Raw genomic sequence first — 17,059 nt, 5'->3', positions numbered from 1 at the left:
AAATACAAAAAAACCCCACAAAACCCATAAAAAACAATAAAGCACATAAGCAAAAGAATTAAATCAGAGCCTTATCTTACACCAGTTATAAAAACGGAAAATGGTTAATAGCTGCGGCAAGAGGTGAGAGTGAAGATGGTAAAAGTGAAGGAGAAACTGGACGGACGGACTGACCGACCGACGGACGCCCGCCACGTGGGTGGGTGGAGGGACGGAGAGGGTGTGGCAGCTGACGTTGCCCCAAGTCTCGCAGGTGAGCTGCGGGCAGGGTTCCCTCCTCCCACTTCCTTCCCAGCAGTCCCCTCCAGCTAGAGTTTCAGGAGGGCGGGGCGGGGCGGCGCGAGGGGTGGAGCTGCGCTAGGGTCTGGCAAGGGGCGGACGCGGAGACCAGCGCGCGAGTGGAGCCTGAGCAGCTCGCAGTGCCCACTGTCCGCGCGTGCTGCCCGCAGCCATGCCCTCCTACACCGTCACCGTGGCCACCGGCAGCCAGTGGTTCGCCGGCACCGACGACTACATCTACCTCAGCCTCGTGGGCTCCGCGGGCTGCAGCGAGAAGCACCTGCTGGACAAGCCCTTTTACAATGACTTCGAGCGCGGCGCGGTGAGGGGGCTCCTGGGACTGGGCGGGTGGCGGGCAGATAGAGGAATTCTGGGACCATCCGAGCGCCGGAACCCGATAGGGGCGCGTCCACCAACCCCGCTTAGAGGTTTAGACCCTGTGAATGGGCGTCCAAGGTCCTGTGTGGAGGCTGGGACCCGAGATCGGAGTCTTTTCCAGGGGAAGGCTCTTCTCCCCAGGGATTAAGGAAGATGCAAAGTTCGCTCCCCATTTCACAGAGGAGGAACCCGAGGCTCTGAGAAGCCCCTTCACTGGGCAAGTGTTATGGACAGAATCCCTAGTGTCCCATTTCAAGGGTGAGAGGGGCACCATTGACGGATCCTCGGGTTTCTGCCCTGCTGTGAGGCACATGGGTCACCTTAGGGCAGTAGCCAGCTGCAGGAGAAAGCACAGATCCAGAGGTCAGAGTTCCATCTGGGCTTGACTACTAGCTAACTCTGTCTCCTCCCTGGGCCTCAGTTTCCACAAATGTAAAGTGAAAGGGTTGGCTTCAGGCGGGTCCAGCTGTCATGGGTGAGCCCAGGCCCCATAGTGGTCTAGAAGATGTTTCCACAACTGAGCAGCTGCTATTCCAGGAAAGGTTCACCAGAAGAATTAGGAGGGAAGGAGCCCGAGAACCCAAGCCTTTCAAACCTGGAGGTTGTCACTAGCTCCTGGCAGAGTGCATATCAGGAAGCATTACACCCAAAGTATGAGGGCTCAATGGAGGAAGAAGAGGGAAGAGGACATACCTCCCCGTCTCCGCTGGAGACCCTGGAGCTGACGAACTGAGGAAGCAAGGGCTCCAGTGTTTATCCTGCATCTGGTTTACAATGCCAGGTTCTGTGTGAGGCCACGCACAGGTGTCCTCTCTCAGGCTCCTGATGCTGACCTGGCAGGAATTCTAGCCCTGCAAACAGTACAGGTCACGGTCCTCACATAGTGTTTAGTTATGTGCTCAGAGCAGTGGCAAGCAAATAGGAAGTGACTCTTGTGCTCAGTAAGTGCCCGTGGTGACAGTCCTTGCACATGGCAGTTGCCAACGGAATATCTGTTCCCTTCCACCACCCTTAGCTCCCGAACTTGATAAAAAATGTTTTGTTTTTTTGTGACAGAGGCAGAGTCAGAGAGAGGGACAGATAGGGACAGATAGGAAGGGAGAGAGATGAAAAGCATCAATTCTTTGTAGTGGCACCTTAGTTGTTCATTGATTGCTTTCTCATATGTGCCTTGACTAGGGGGCTACAGCAGAGTGAGTGACCCCTTGCTCAAGCCAGCAACCTTGGACTCAAGCCAATGACTTTGCGCTTCAAGCCAGTGACCTTCAGTCTCAAGCCAGAGACCATGGGGTCATGTCTATAATTCCACACTCAGGCCACCGACCTGCTATCAAGCTGGTGAGCCTGTGCTCAAGCCGGCAAGGTTGGGGTTTTGAGCCTGGGTCCTCTGCATCCCAGTCCAACACTCTACCCACTGTGCCACCACCTGGTCAGACCCGAACTGGCTAAAATTTGTGAAATGTTTTTTAGGTCTGCAGAACCTAAAGCTTATAAATAATAGTACACTCCTTTTCTAGATTCCCAACTCAAAGTGGGCTTGCTTCCTACCCTGCAGCCTCAGAACCTTCTTATACTCTGGCTGGGCACTTAGGGTATGTATTCGCCTGGCTTGAGCTCCTTCATAAACAGTCAGATGCTGAATATCAGAACAACCTCCTATGGCCTGGTTTGCCCACCCAAGGAACTGGCCCTGAGAACAGAGGGGCACAAGGGCTAATTAGTCATCCGTTTGAGATGACAACCTCCTCTGTCATTTTTTTTTTCCTCTGTCATTTTTGAAGCACCTTCATTTATTTCCATTAATGTATGTATTCCCCTACCACGTCAGGGAGTAGAGCAGGGTACAGACTACTTCCCCTTTATAAGTGGGCCACATGGGCCCTGCTCTCCTGCACACACCACACATATCAGTGAACTCACTGTGCAGCACAGGGCACCCACGGGTGGCTTCTTCCCACAACAGACACAGTGGTGTGGCCAGACAGGTTGTTGGAAGAGGAGGGAAAGCCCTGTTCTGTTCCTTATGTCCCTCCTCTTCTGCATTCCTAGCCCTGAGAATTCATTCATATGCCATTTTGATTAAACACTTCAGTGAGGGCCCCAGAAGCAAATTTCAGAAGCGATTTGCATGTCACATTTCCATTGGAGCAAAGAGGGCGAGTCAGGAGGGGCTACCGGGCAGGAGAACGAGCTAGCTCTGAAAGGCTCTTTGAAAAATAGCAGCTTTTGTGAAAGTTCCTGTTGATGCAAAGTTACTCCACACCTTGTCTTGCACAGCCCAGAGTGACTTCCTCATTCTCCAACCATATCTCTTTAAAGACAGTATTCCCCTTTTGGGTAAAAGTAAAAAACATAAAAAAATAAAAAGAGGAAATCCTTGCTGAGGAGATAAAGCTATCTCATTTTACTCAAAAAGGGTTGCAATCATTATGGTTAATGACAGTAACAGTACAGACAGCCAATTCAACCCTTTCTAGGTCATTGGCAGGTCAACACCCCCAACTCACCCTTGCACTATTCAAATAATGGACAGGACTAAATATTTTTTTCAGTAAATTGAGTCACAGATCTCTGGTTATTCTTATCAGAGTTCTGCATGGTGATTTAGGAATTAAGAGTCCATTGCAGATAAGATTCTCCTGTTATCCTGACCAGGTGGTGGCACAGTGGATAGAGCATTGGACTGAGATGCAGAGGATCCAGGTTCAAAACCCCTGAGGATGCTGGCTTGAGCATGGATCACTAGCTTGAGGGCGGGGTTGTTGGCTTGAGTGTGGGATTATATACACAACTCCATGGTCGCTAGCTTGAGCCCAGAGGTCGCTGGCTTGAAGCCCAAGGTCACTAGCTTGAGCCCAACATCACTGGCTTGAGAAAGGGGTTACTCACTCTGCTGGAGCCCCCTGGTCAAGGCACATATGAGAAAGCAATCAATGAACAACTAAGGTGCCGCAACAAAGAACTGATGCTTCTCATCTCTCTCCCTTCCTGTCTGTCTGTCCCTATCTGTCCCTCTCTGTCTCTCTCGATTAAATCAATCAATCAATCAATCAATCTCCTGTTAACAGTCACACCTCATTGGCTCATCCTTGTCTTCTGAGGACAGCCCAGACTGTGGACCTGAAGAGCCCAGTGACTAGCCCAAGTCTAGTCAAATTCAACAAACTGATATGTTTCCTTAACTCTGTTGATTTAAGGAAATTTCAGTAAGATGGGATGACATGAACAGATCAGAAGATTTATGGGAAATCTTACTTGATTCTTGCTAGCACTTTTAGGAAAGCTAAGGGCAACATCTTATCCTGGAATATATTCTGTATGTGTAAAAAATTCTTACAATTACACACACTTCTTAAATGTATTCAGTGAATATTCTTATATTCATGGAGAATACATGCTAGAATAACTCATTCTCAGAATATATTAATGAAGAATAAATATTTCCTTTTGACCCTCAATCTCTCAGGCATCCCTCTCTATCCCCTCTCATCCCTACATTCCTGCCTCTTCTTTCTCCCCTTTCTTCCTCTACTTGCTAGTCCCCAGTCCTCCGAAGTCCTCCATTTCTCTTATCTGCTCATTTCTCCCTCCACGTTGTCTCCCATTTTCCTTCTACTTTGCCCCCGCAATCTCCCTAATCTCGGCCCCTCCTCTCCTTCTCTCTGCTCTAGTCTCCCCCTTGCCCACTCCTAAGCCCTAGTCTCCCCTTGCCCACCCCTGAATTGCTCTCTCTCTGCTCCGAAGCCTGCTCTTCCCTCCACCCTCCACCAGCCCCTTATCAGACCTCCAAGAGGGGACCACAGGCTGGGCCGTGCGGTGGCTGTCTGTCCTTGGTCCGGTGGCTGTCCGTCCTTGGTCCAACAGCGGTCCCTGTTGCAGCAACAGCAGGGGTCTGGAGCAGACACAAATGAAACCTTTCTTAAAATGCTGATATTACAATCAAATGAAAACTGGCCAGCAACACTTGGCTGAAATATTAAAATTAAAAAGGTGAGAGCAACAAGTGAAATCAGCACAGTGACCCTCTCATAAAATGAGGCTCGTGAATTGCATGTTTTCCTGGCTCTGGGTTGCTCTTCAGCATGCAACCCCAGCACGTGCCACCTCTGCCCAAGGAGCGCCACGCTCCAGCTGCCTCCTGCCCACCTCAAGGACCTTGTTTTCTCATTTCCTATAATTGAAATGCCCTGCCCATCATTCTCTTCTCACTCACTCCACCTCTGAAATCTTGTCAAGTCCCAAGAGCTACCTCAACACTTTTTAGGAAGCTATTCTGCGTCGTTCCACCCCACCCCACATTACCCTTCAAACTCCATCAGGGGCTTGAACCAGGGCTCAGAGCAGGTCATTGGTTCCCAGTCCAGGACTTTTCCTAATATGGGGCTACAGGGAACAGTGGGAGGAGCCTGGGCTGGCTGTCAGACCTGTGTGGACTGTGATCATGGGGCCACAACCACACAATGGCATGGTAGCTGCCTGACCTCTCTGAGCCTCAGTTTCCTTCTGTAAAATAAGAACCACTCATGCAGCCATGCACATGTATTTACTGAGGGCATGCTAGGGGCCATACACTGTTGATAGTGCCCACTGTGTTGGATGGACATGAGATTTCAATGTGTCAGGGCAAACAGACAAAAAACATAGCAGCCCCCTGTGTACAGGCCCACTGAGAAGAGGGAATAAGGTTGAAGCTTAAGACCTGATGCTTGGGAGACCGTGCGATCATCTGGGAGGCCTTTATCTTCTGCAACTCTCCACTAGTGGCGCCCTTGAGTGCTGAAACCACTGTTGTGAGACTCTGTTCCTAAAAGACTTCTTGAGTTGAGTGGGGCTGAGCTGCTTGGACCCTTGTTCTCCTCCTGTAACAATGGGTCTGAAGCCAGGGGCCAGCCAGAGACAAGCCAGATGGCAGCATATTCCTCTAACCCTGCCAAGGACCCTGCCAGACAGCATAGTGAATTGCCATGAGTTTATTCAGTCTGTTTCTCCTGGGTGAAACTCCCCAGTCTGCTGCTAGGCCTAAGGGGTGGCTGGGGAACCGGGAGGGCCCCTTTCTCCTGTAACTAAACCACTGGGTTGTTGAAAGGTGACCCTGCTCTCCCTTCCCCCAGAGAAGCTGCACCATCATTTCCTTGTCAGTCCCTACCCCCAGGCAGATGTCTAGCCTTCTTTCTGAGACTTGCCTAGTCCAGAGAGGCTTCTTGAGTCCCTCTCCCTTTCCTTTACATTCTCAGGTGCTGGGCTCCTCCCTCCTGTAAGAGTATCCACCACTGTGCTCATGGTACCTGTTACATGAAAATGGGTGTCCTCTCCCCCTTTGCCCCAGCCTTCCTGGCATCAACCCCTAGGACACCTTCAGCCCCCTCTAGCCTCTCAGAGCCACAGAAAAGTCACTTCCCCTGGAACAGCCTCCCTTGGCCCAGACCCAGGCCTCACCACATGCTGACTTCCCTTTGCTTGGCCTGCACTGCCACCACCAATAATGTCTCCAGTACCCTTCCTGGCTCATAGCTCCTTTTCCACCTTCACAAGAATTCCCTCCAGGTGTGGAGCCAGGAAGTTTGATCTCAGCACAGGAGCTCACGGTGGCTCACAGAACTGTGGTGGACCCGCTGCCCTGTGACCCAGCCCCCAGGAGTCAGCGAAGGAGGGCTAGGTGGTTCAGATGAACACAGCAGCCAGTGGCCTACACCCTTGGAGAAAGGAGCCCACTTGGGCACCATGTCATCTGGATTTCTTAAAGGCCTTGAAAGTGAGACATTAGCCCCCTGTGATGGAGGAAGAAACAAAGGCTCAAGGAATGAAGCAATCTGCTGATTCCTAGGGTCAGTCAGTGTGGCACATCCCCCCTAGGCTGGCCAGGATGCACTGACACCTGGTTTACCTCATCCTCTGCCATTCACTGCCTTCCTCCCACTCCCGTGGGAATTTCTGTCTTGGCCTCACAAGAGGGCTGAGATCTCTGCAGATCCCCATGACAAGAGGGGTCCAGAGAGGGCTTCTTGTTCCAGCAGAACCTCCCTGCCCTGGCCTACTGGTGCCTCAGCTCGACGGTCTCTCTCCTCTTCCCGACCCCGGCAGCTGGCTGCCCACCCAAAGCAGTGTTCTTCCTTTCCTCCCTCCTCCTAGCTTCTAAGGTCATCCAGTCCCTCACTGGGACTCTGCTCCCAACTCTGCACCCAGATCCTGCTGGCTTCCCTGCCACAAATCAGATAGCCCTTGCATTATAGACAGCACCCCCCACACACACTGCCAAGGCCCTGCAGGTCAGAACAGTGTGGGGCAGGGGGTGCTTTCACCCTTCAAATGAGGCGTTCTGGCAGGACAGACATGCTCAAACACCTGCTGAGGACTGAGAAGAGTCCTCCCACGTACATGCCTGGCTCCTTGGTACCCAGAGCCCAGGCTAAGACCGCAGGCATAGGGAGAACATTTCTGCTTTCTAACCACAGACGTCTGGCATCAGCGACAACCACAACATGCAAGCTGCTCATTGTGTCAAAAGCCAAAGCCAAGGAGTTTCTGAAAATATCCAACTTTTCATTCCACTTGTGAGGTCTTCTCAGAGTTTTGTCAAGAAGAAGGATTTAAGATGACTGGGGTCGCAAGCAAGAGGAACATCTTTGCATTCTATTTACATTACTAGCATTCTGAGAAATCTAGGTTCTGCTACCAAGGGAAAAGCTTAAGGATTGGTGAAATCTGGATTAGAAAGTGCCTTACGAAGGCTTGGAGTCCAGGGCCTCCCAAGCCTGCTGGTTTCTCAAGGCCCAGTGCAAGTGCTTGAGCCCCTCCTGCTTCCTTCTCATGTGCCATCAGGAGCTTCGGAGACACGCAGGGTCTCCCAGAGCCCTGGGCAGGTGGCCGCGCAGATCCTGGGGAGGGAGGCAGGCACTCTATAGACAGCATAACTGCATGGACTCAGGGTAACACACAGACTTGGGAGACCCCAGAGGGTCTGATTTGCCTTTTCTCCTTCTCAGGTTGATTCTTATGAAGTGTCTGTAGAAGAACAACTGGGTGACATCCAGCTGGTCAAAATCGAGAAGCGCAAGTACTGGCTCTCTGATGACTGGTACCTGAAGTACGTCACACTGAAAACGCCCCACGGGGACTACGTCGAGTTCCCCTGCTACCGCTGGATTGCGGGCGAGGGTGAGGTTGTCCTGCGAGATGGACAAGGTGAGCAGCTGAGGCCCCTGTCACTGCCAGAGCTTCTTAGGAACCAAGGGGGCCTGCAGACCCCCTTCCACACAGCGAGAGATCTGTGGGAATAAGAACAGTGTTGGCTCCCTGGCCAGAGGCTGCTCTATGCCCCAGAGCATCTATCTGCAGGACATATGAACTTCCTTCAGTACTGATAAAGCCCAGGCTCAGAGGGTGGTATGAGAGGCCCCACGCACACAACCAGCATGTCCTCTCTTTGAGCTGTAGTCCTCTGAGGGGAAGATTATGGCCCTTTTTTGTCAGAGGGTAACTAAACTCCCTATTAAGAAATACCCCTGGAAGGTACCTCTCACTGGGCAGTTCTCCAGATACCAGGTCTGGAGAACTTGGTGTCATTTTCCAGAATCAGAGATACCCAGGCCCACACTGCCCTTTGTGACATCACAGTAGGGCTTGGGCTCCAGGCCCTGACCCCACCCCCACGCCCGCCATACAGAGGAACCATGTGCAGGCTTGGTCTGCTCAGTCACCAGTTGTGAAATGTGAAGTCCCACTTTTTGCTGAAATAGAAAAGAACCTAAAATGTGCCCTCTAAAGCAAGACCCTCAAATGTGCAAACTCAGCCGGGTGCTTCTTCAGGAGGCCATTCTTCATGACAGGCATGTAGCTGGCCCAACGGTGGGGAGGAGGAGGAAAAGCGAATGGCAGAGATCTAGAGCCTCCAGCTCTCTGCATACCTCATCCCCTTAGCATGCCTGAGTCACACCCACACCCCAGCACATGTCTACCTGTCTTCAAGTCGCAGCCCTTCAGTTTGCTCTACACCTGAACCATGCGTCTTCAGGTGCCACATGCTCACTAGGACGAGGAGGGGAGGACAGCTGTGTCCATCACGGGCACTGTTTACCATTCCAGCCGCAGTGCTGGAATTCATTTGTTCCTAACAAGTTCTGTGGCATAGATAAAACGAGATGATTCTTGCCACCTGATTCTTTAGCTCAGAAAGCCAAGATGAAAGAGGAGAAAGTTCTTCTCTACCAAGTATTCTTACACTATCAGGCTGCATCACCTCGTTTCTGACATGGAATTTAGCTTAAGAACTAGAACTTTTGTCCCCTGACCTCATGGCAGGGAAAAGATCACAAAATCGATTCTGTTGGTGGCCATCTGACAGGTGTGTGGGCGAAGGAATGTTGGGTGTCAGTCTGCAGTGAGGTAAGTTAGAGACAGCAGGGCTTTACAGACTCTGAGAGCAACAAGCCAGAAAAATTCTATGACTGTTGCATCCGATAATAAAAACAGGGCATATATTTTAAATGTCTTTGGCTTGGTTTTTGTTTTATTTTTCTAGGAGTTAATTTTTATGGTATTTGACAAAAATATCAGTCTGTGATTGAATAGAATTTTTAAAATCTGACCCTTCCCCACAAGGAGATGGAGAAGCATTTTTATGTGTTTTCAGGAGAGCTCTGGGGTTTGGGCCACTCAGGAATTGCTTGACTGTGTTCGCTGGTTTTACCTTTAAAAATCATATAAAGGGTAATTGAGAACCAACTGCTCCTGACCCTGCCCTTAGCCACCTGCTGTAATCCGGAAATGAGAGATGAGAAGACTTTGAAGCCTGGGTCAAAGGATGTAGAGGCTCAGATCTATTATGACTATAAAGACAATAACCATTGTTTCCATTCATTGTACAGTTACTGGTTGTCAAGCATAGTGTAGAGTACTTTACTGCATTCTCTCACTAGATCCCTCCCTTGACCCTAAAAATAGACATTATGACCCCCATTTCCCTTATAAGGAATCCAAGGCCACTTATTTGAGGTCACACAGTTTTAAGTGACAGAGTCCAGGCCACATCCAAACCCAGGCGTGTCTCTTCTGAAGCCCACATGTTAGGACACTATATACTGTTTTAGAATTAAGCTTAGGCCCTGGCTGATTGGCTCAGTGGTAGGGCGTTGCCTGGTGTGTGAATGTCCGGGTAGTATTCCCGGTCAGGGCACACAGGAGAAGCACTCATCTGCTTCTTCACTCCTCCCCCTTCTCTCTCTCTCTTCCCCTCCTGCAGCCATGGCTGGATGGGCTTGAGTGAATTGGCCTCGGGTGCTGAGGATGGCTCCATGGTTTCCATTCCATCTCAGGTGCTGAAAAATGGCTCCGTTTGCAAGGGAGCAATTGCCTCAATGGGCAAAGCATCACCCCCTAGTGGGCTTGCCTAGTGGGCGCCGTCTGGGCGCATGCAGAAGTCAGTCTCTCTGCCTCCCCTCGTCTCACTAAAAACAAACAAATAAATAAATAAACAAACAAACATAAATAATTAAGCTTCATTCTCTATCCTCTTCAGAGATACCACAGGGAACTGGGCAGTATGGGCATCTGTATGTTGGATCTTAGGTCACGCATTTCTCAGGAAGCAGCCAGCTGGACTTAGAAATACGAGAGCCATGAACCTCTATTGCTCTACCAGGCTACAGGGAAGCCTGCAGTTGGCTGCCATTTCTTTTCCACGGGACAGCTGCGGGGGGAACAAGAGTGAACTATCTGCAGTGGTTTAAAGAAATCCAACAAGGAACCGCGAAGAGCAGGGGTCCCCAAACTTTTTACACAGGGGGCCAATTCACTGTCCCTCAGACCGTTGGAGGGCCGGACTATAAAAAAAACTATGAACAAATCCCTGTGCACACTGCACATATCTTATTTTAAAGTAAAAAAACAAAATGGGAACAAATACAATATTTAAAATAAAGAACAAGTAAATTTAAATCGACAAACTGACCAGTATTTCAATGGGAACTATGCTCCTCTCACTGACCACCAATGAAAGAGGTGCCCCTTCCAGAAGTGCGGCGGGGGCCGGATTAATGGCCTCGGGGCCACATGTGGCCCGCGGGCCGTACTTTGGGGACCCCTGGCGAAGAGGAAAGGCAGAGGGAAGCATCTCTGCCCCAGGGGCCTGGGGTTCTTGGCAGAGGCAATGTCCTGGAACAGAATGCCCCAACTGAAAATCCACAGGCATGCTCCAAATAGGCACACAGTGTCCCTTCAGGATGGAGGTAGAGAATCATTGGTCTTTCCCTGTGAAGCCCAGTGTGAGACAATCCTAACTCATGCATCTGGATGTGGTCTTCAAGTCCCAAGATGCAGGACCACCGGGCTTGCTGAGTGAGCAGGCTGGAGTTGTCTTTTGTGGAAGGAGTGATTTAGAGCATGAAATTTGAGTCTTGTGTTGAAAATCTACTAATTAGGTGTGTGACCTTGAGTCAAGTGCAAGGGCAAAGTGATTCCAAACCCCCTCTGTCCCATTTAATAAACTAGGGGAGTGCTCTGAGGCTTAAAGTGATGATCCACGTGAAGCACTGGGCATGGCGGGAGGTCTGAGGAAAACCTTAATACTGGACCTTGTTACCACTCTTCTCACACTGGTCCTTCCCTCACAGCAAAGCTGCCCTGCGATGACCAAATCCACATCCTCAAGCAGCACAGACGTAAAGAACTGGAAACTCGGCAAAAGCAGTACAGGTGAGTTATGGCACCAGACCAAATGGCCATGGGATCCTTTGAGCTTCTCCTGCCTCAAGGGGGTGGGATGAAATGAACCCTGCCCACAGCATGTGGCCCATCACTGCTGGGAAGTGATGGCCGAGGCACCCCTCCCTGTGGTCCCCGAGCTTCGTGTGACCACCCGTTACACAGAGATGGTGAAGAGAGTTGATGGAGAAAACTTGGTATCAATGTTATTGATGTTTAGGAGGAGTGAGGCTGCAGAGGCTTGAATTTATCTCCATGTTCTCCCTCCTGCTGGAAGGATGGCCCCTCACATTTCCTGTCTCCTGATAATAATTTGTTTATAAACTGATATATCATCCAGAACAAAACTGACAAATTTCTATCTAACAGACTAAGAAAAAAGAAAAGACATAAATTATTGAAATTAGAAATAAGAAAGGGAATACCAGCTCATAGAAATTAAAATAAAAGAGAATACTATGAACAATTGTAGACCAACCCACTGGATAATGTAGATGAAATGGACAAAATCACAGGAAGACAGAAACTACCAAACTGAGTCAATATGAAATAACCTTAATAGAACAATCACTGGTCTTTCCCTGTGAAGCCCAGTGTGAGAAATCCAACTTTCTTGATTTAGCAAAGAGATAGAATTAGTAACTTTACAACTTCCCACAAAGTAAAACTCAGATCCAGATGACTTCACTGGTGAATTCTACAAAACGTTAAAAAAAATAACCATCTTAGATAAACTCTTCCAAAAAATAGAAGAAGAGGGACCAAGTCTTAACTCACTGTGTGAAACAAGTTTGGATTATACCCAAACCAGCCAAAGGCCTCATAAACCCAGAAAACTATATACCAGTATCTCTTATGACTATAGATGCAAGGATTTTCAGTAAGATACTAGCAAAACAAATACAGCAGCACATAAAAAGCATTATACAATATGGCCAAGTAGGATTTATCTGCAATATACAAGGTTGGTTTAGCATCCCCAAAATAATAAATGTAATATATACCACATCAATAGAGTAAACAACAAGGAAACATGATCATCTCAATAGACACACAAAGCAAGAAACAAAATTTATGCAAAATTCAATTGTTTATCTATATGCTAGCAACCAACAATCTGAAAATAAAAATAAGAAAACAATTCAATATACAGTAGCATCAAAAATAAGATATTTATGAGTAAATTTAACAAATGTCCAAGATTTGATTTATACAATGAAAACTGCGCAGTGGGTAGAGTGTTAGACTGGGACGCGGTGTATAGCATAGTGGTTAGACATTTATATAATTTATAAAGTGATTCGCTGATGAGTCTAATACCAACCTGGCACCACACATAGTTATTACAATATTATAGACTAATTCCCTATGTTGCACTTTACATCCTCATGACTATTTTGTAACTACCAATCTGTACTTCTTAATCCCTTCTTCTTTTTCACCCAGTCCTCCAACTCCTTCCCCTCTGACAACCATAAGTTTGTTTTCTGTATCTATGGTCTGGTTCTGTTTTATTTGTTTATTTTGTTCTTTAGATTCCACATCTAAGTGAAATCATTTTTCTTTCTCTGACTTATTTCACTTAGCCTAATACCTTCTAGGTTCATCCCTGTTGTTGCAAATGGTAATATTTCATTATTTTTATGGCTGAGTAATATTAAATTGTATATATGTATCATATCTTCTTTATCCAATTGTCTATTGACAGGCACTTAGGTTGCTTCCATATCTTGGCTGTTGTAAATAATGCTGCAGTGAACACAGGGGTACATATATCTTTTCAAATTAGTGTTTTGGATGAATGCCCAGAAGTGGAATTGCTGGGAGGTTCCTCAAAAAATTAAAAATAGAACTACCTGTACCTTGCAAAGTGTTTTTAGATGTGATATCTGACCTGTGCTGGCACAGTGGATAAAGCATTGACCTGGAACACTGAGGTCATCGGTTTGAATCCCTGGGCTTGCCTGGTCCAGGCACATACAGGAAGCAACTGCTATGAGTTGATTTTTCCTACTTTCTCTCTCTCTCTCACTCTCAAAAAAAAAAAATCTTTAAAAAAAAAAGATTTTTAGATGTGACAAAAGCTTAAGTGACAAAAAACTAATAAATTGATGTCATCAAATTTTAAAACTTTTATGCTTCAAAGAATAGCTTCAAGAAAATTAAAAACAACCCACACACAAAAAAAACCACACACACACACACAAAAAAAACAACAACCCACAAAATGGAATAAAGTAACTTGTGTTGGCATGGAGGAATAAGAGCCCTCGTATACTGCTGGTGGGAATGTAAAATGGTGCAACTCCACACCTAAGCACATACCAGGAAAAATGAAAACATGTCCACAGAAAAACTTGTACATGAATGTGTATAGCAGCATTATCCATAATAACCAAAAGGTGAGTTCAACCCAAATGTCCATTCACTGATGAATGTCAATGGTACATCTATCTAACGGAATATGTTTCACCCACAAAAAGAAATGAATCAGCACTTCTCCAAAGAAAATGTATAAATGGTTAGTAAGTAAATGGAAAGATGCTTCACACTATTGGTCATCATGGCAGCACCATGAAATACCACTGTACATGCACTAGGATGGCTAGAATTAAAAAGACAGATAGTAACAAGTGCTGCCAAGGATGGGGAGAAACTCATTCATTGCATGCAGCCACTTTGGAAAATCATTTAGCAGTTCCTCAAAATCTTAAACAGAGTTGCCATATGACCTAGTAATTCTACTCTCAGGTATTTACACAGAGCAATGAAAACATATATCTACACACAAAAAAACTGTACACAAATCTCCACAGAAATATATTCATAATAACTCATAAGTGGAAACAACCTAATTTTCATTAGCTGATGAATAGAAAAACAAAATGTAGATACATACTAAACCATGGATGAATGTCAAAAACCTTCTGCTATGTGAAAAAATCATTTACAAACGACCACATATTGTATGACTCTATTTATATGAAATGTCCAAATAGGCAAAATTTGGGGCACAGATTAATAGATACTGGTTTTTTAGGGCTGGAAGTTGGAGATGGGGCATGGAGAGCGACTATTAATGGTACAAGGTTTCTATCTGAGATGAAAATATCCCCAAATTAGATTATGGTGAATGATGCACAACTCTGTAAATATACTAAAAAACCTTCGGATTGGATGATTTTAAGGGGTGAATTTTACGGTATGTAAATTATATCTCAATAAAGCTGTTTAATAATAATAATACATGATCTAGGTTGTTCACATGGAAATTAGCGGTCAGTGGGCTACATCCGGCTCTTCAGTGTGTTTGCTGAGTCACTGTGGGGTGTTGAGCAAACAGGGTGTTTAGTCTCCATGTCTCCTCAGCCCACGCCTGGTTAATGTTTATCAAGGCTTTTTTTCATTTACTTTCCTGCTTTGGCTCCTGGAGACATTGGAATATAAGACTCCTTCCAAGAGGAAGGAATGGAAGGGGTCAGGCTAAATAGGCACTGTGGCTACCTGAGCTGTGGAGGAGTTTCAGAGGAGTGATGACTGTTATGCTTTCCCACATATCCCCCCATAGTTTAACTTTTAACAAGGAATAAGTAGTATTTCAGGGTCATTTATTCCAATAAAGCAAAGAAAAGGGAATAATATAGAAGCAGAAAAATACCTATAATTAACTCATTTCCCTCTCACTCACTTGGGATTGTACTATTATATATAATTCAATATCTTTTTTTTCTATTACAGATATAGCAGAAATATTTTCCCCATATTTTAAAAATCTCATCACAAACATTATTCTAGGCTTTATATAATATTCCTTTGTGTAAGACGCCCTATAATTTACTTAAACACCAGTGTAACTGGGATTCTGGAGGTTTCTCATTGTTATTCTTATAAACAATGTGAAAACCTTTGTGTGAAACTTTTGTGCATTTTTAAGTATTTCTTTAGGATAGGTGCCCAGAAATGAAATTACTAAAGCAAATAGTGAGGTTATTAGTATATATTGACACATATCTCTTCAAACTCTTTCATCGTGCCCTGACAGATGGCTTGGCTGGTTAGACTCCTAGAGCGTCATCCCAAAGTGCAGAGGTTGCTGGTTTGATCCCCAGTCAGGGCACACACAGGAAGAGATTAAAGTTCTTGTCTCTCTCTCTCTCTCTTTATCTCCCTTCCACTCTTGCTAAAATCAATAAATAAAAATTAAAACTAAAGTCTTTAATCAGTTTTCACAAGCAGAGTATAGGTACCCAATTTCACCAATTCTTGCCATAGCTAGGTAGCATTTTTTTTTTAAACTTTCTAATATGTAATCTCTCATCAATAGCTCCTTATCCTCCCCACCCCTAGGGGAGGGTAAGGAGCAGTGCTGCCAAGTGGTTTATGGAGGAAATACCCACTGGTTGCTCCAAGTGATCTCCAGCTCTATCCTCTTTGCATAAAAGCTTACATTTCCGTGAATCATAATGAAAAAATGGAGAAGCAGGCCTGCACACACTTGGAGACTGGATCTCTTACAGAGTGCGCTGGCAATGAGCCGTGCCCGGTCTATTGGGCAGCCGCAGAAGGGGGAGAGAAGGGAGCAGAAGGAGCAGCAAAAGAAATTGGACTCTTCTTTGTGTCATTCAGGAAACTCAGTTTCAGGTTGAATAGTTTAAATGTGAAAACGAGAAAACTTTTAGACTACAGGAGATTAATTTTTATGGCCTCTGGTTAAAAAGGTGTTTCCCAAAAAAGACTCAAAATGCACTAACCATAAAAGAGGACATTAATATCAGCTACCTTGAGAGGTGGAACTTATGTTCAATAACAGACGTCACAAAAGAATAAGAAGACAATTCACAGAGTGATGAACAAGAATTATGAGTTATAATATACCAATGACCCCATACAGATCCATAAGAAGAGGGTTTGTCAGCTCAGTAGACAAAAGGCAAGAGATTTGAGCTGTCACTGCACAAAATATGAGGAGAAAATATACAAAAAAAGGTGCTCAGCTTCATTCAGAACTAAGGAAATTGAAAGTAAGATCACAACAAAGATCTAATTAGACTCCTGCTATCACTCCCACTATTCCTACACACACATACACCCAAACTGAAACTTGACAGGACTCAAGTGTTAAAGAATGTGTCGGGTAGGAAGGCTGGTGGGAGGCTGGCAAACATAAATTGATAACATTCTTTGTTGCAAAAAACGACATTGCAATATCTAACAAAATTGAATCTACATTACAATCTATGACCCAGAAATTCTGTCCCTAGATTCACATCTGTGTGCCTGTATACCTGGATACATGTACACAGATGTTCACAACAGCATTATTTATGAGAGCCAAAAAATGGAAACCACCCAATGTCCATCAACAGTACAACAAATAAATAGTGATCATGCTACCCTACAAGGAAAATCAACAAGCTGCTGCTGCAAACAGTATGGACAAAACTCACAACTATAGTGTTAAAGATAAACAGAAGCCCAACACAAGTCTGCCAATCCATACAGTTTGGAATTAGACTGTTTAGGGAAAGTTGTATAGCAGTGGAACGGTACACTTTTCTTAGCTTTCTTCCCTTCAGCCATCTGCAGCACAGCCCCTCCCGTGAGCATGTCACCTGCTCTGGCCTTGTGGAAAGTCAAGTCCTAGGTTGTGGTGATGTTAAACAGCTTCCAGAGAATCAGGCCAGCTAGTGTCCTGTTCGGTGAA

General features: G+C 46.1%; 1 protein-coding gene across 1 annotated transcript in view; it reads left to right on the top strand.

The window, feature by feature from the left end:
• Positions 1 to 358: 358 nt before the first annotated feature.
• ALOX5 (arachidonate 5-lipoxygenase) overlaps positions 359 to 17,059 on the top strand; it is a 54,316-nt gene continuing 37,615 nt past the window's right edge. Inside the window, exons 1-3 of the mRNA XM_066349634.1 lie at positions 359 to 601; positions 7,641 to 7,839; positions 11,265 to 11,346. Of these exons, the coding sequence (XP_066205731.1) occupies positions 452 to 601; positions 7,641 to 7,839; positions 11,265 to 11,346 (431 nt within the window). The 5' untranslated portion in view covers positions 359 to 451. The remainder of the gene's footprint in view (positions 602 to 7,640; positions 7,840 to 11,264; positions 11,347 to 17,059) is intronic.

Source organism: Saccopteryx leptura, chromosome 9, assembly GCF_036850995.1.
Source record: "Saccopteryx leptura isolate mSacLep1 chromosome 9, mSacLep1_pri_phased_curated, whole genome shotgun sequence".
NCBI lineage: Eukaryota > Metazoa > Chordata > Mammalia > Chiroptera > Emballonuridae > Saccopteryx > Saccopteryx leptura.
Note: the sequence above shows the minus strand (reverse complement) of the source record. Positions and strands in the feature narration are given on the sequence as shown.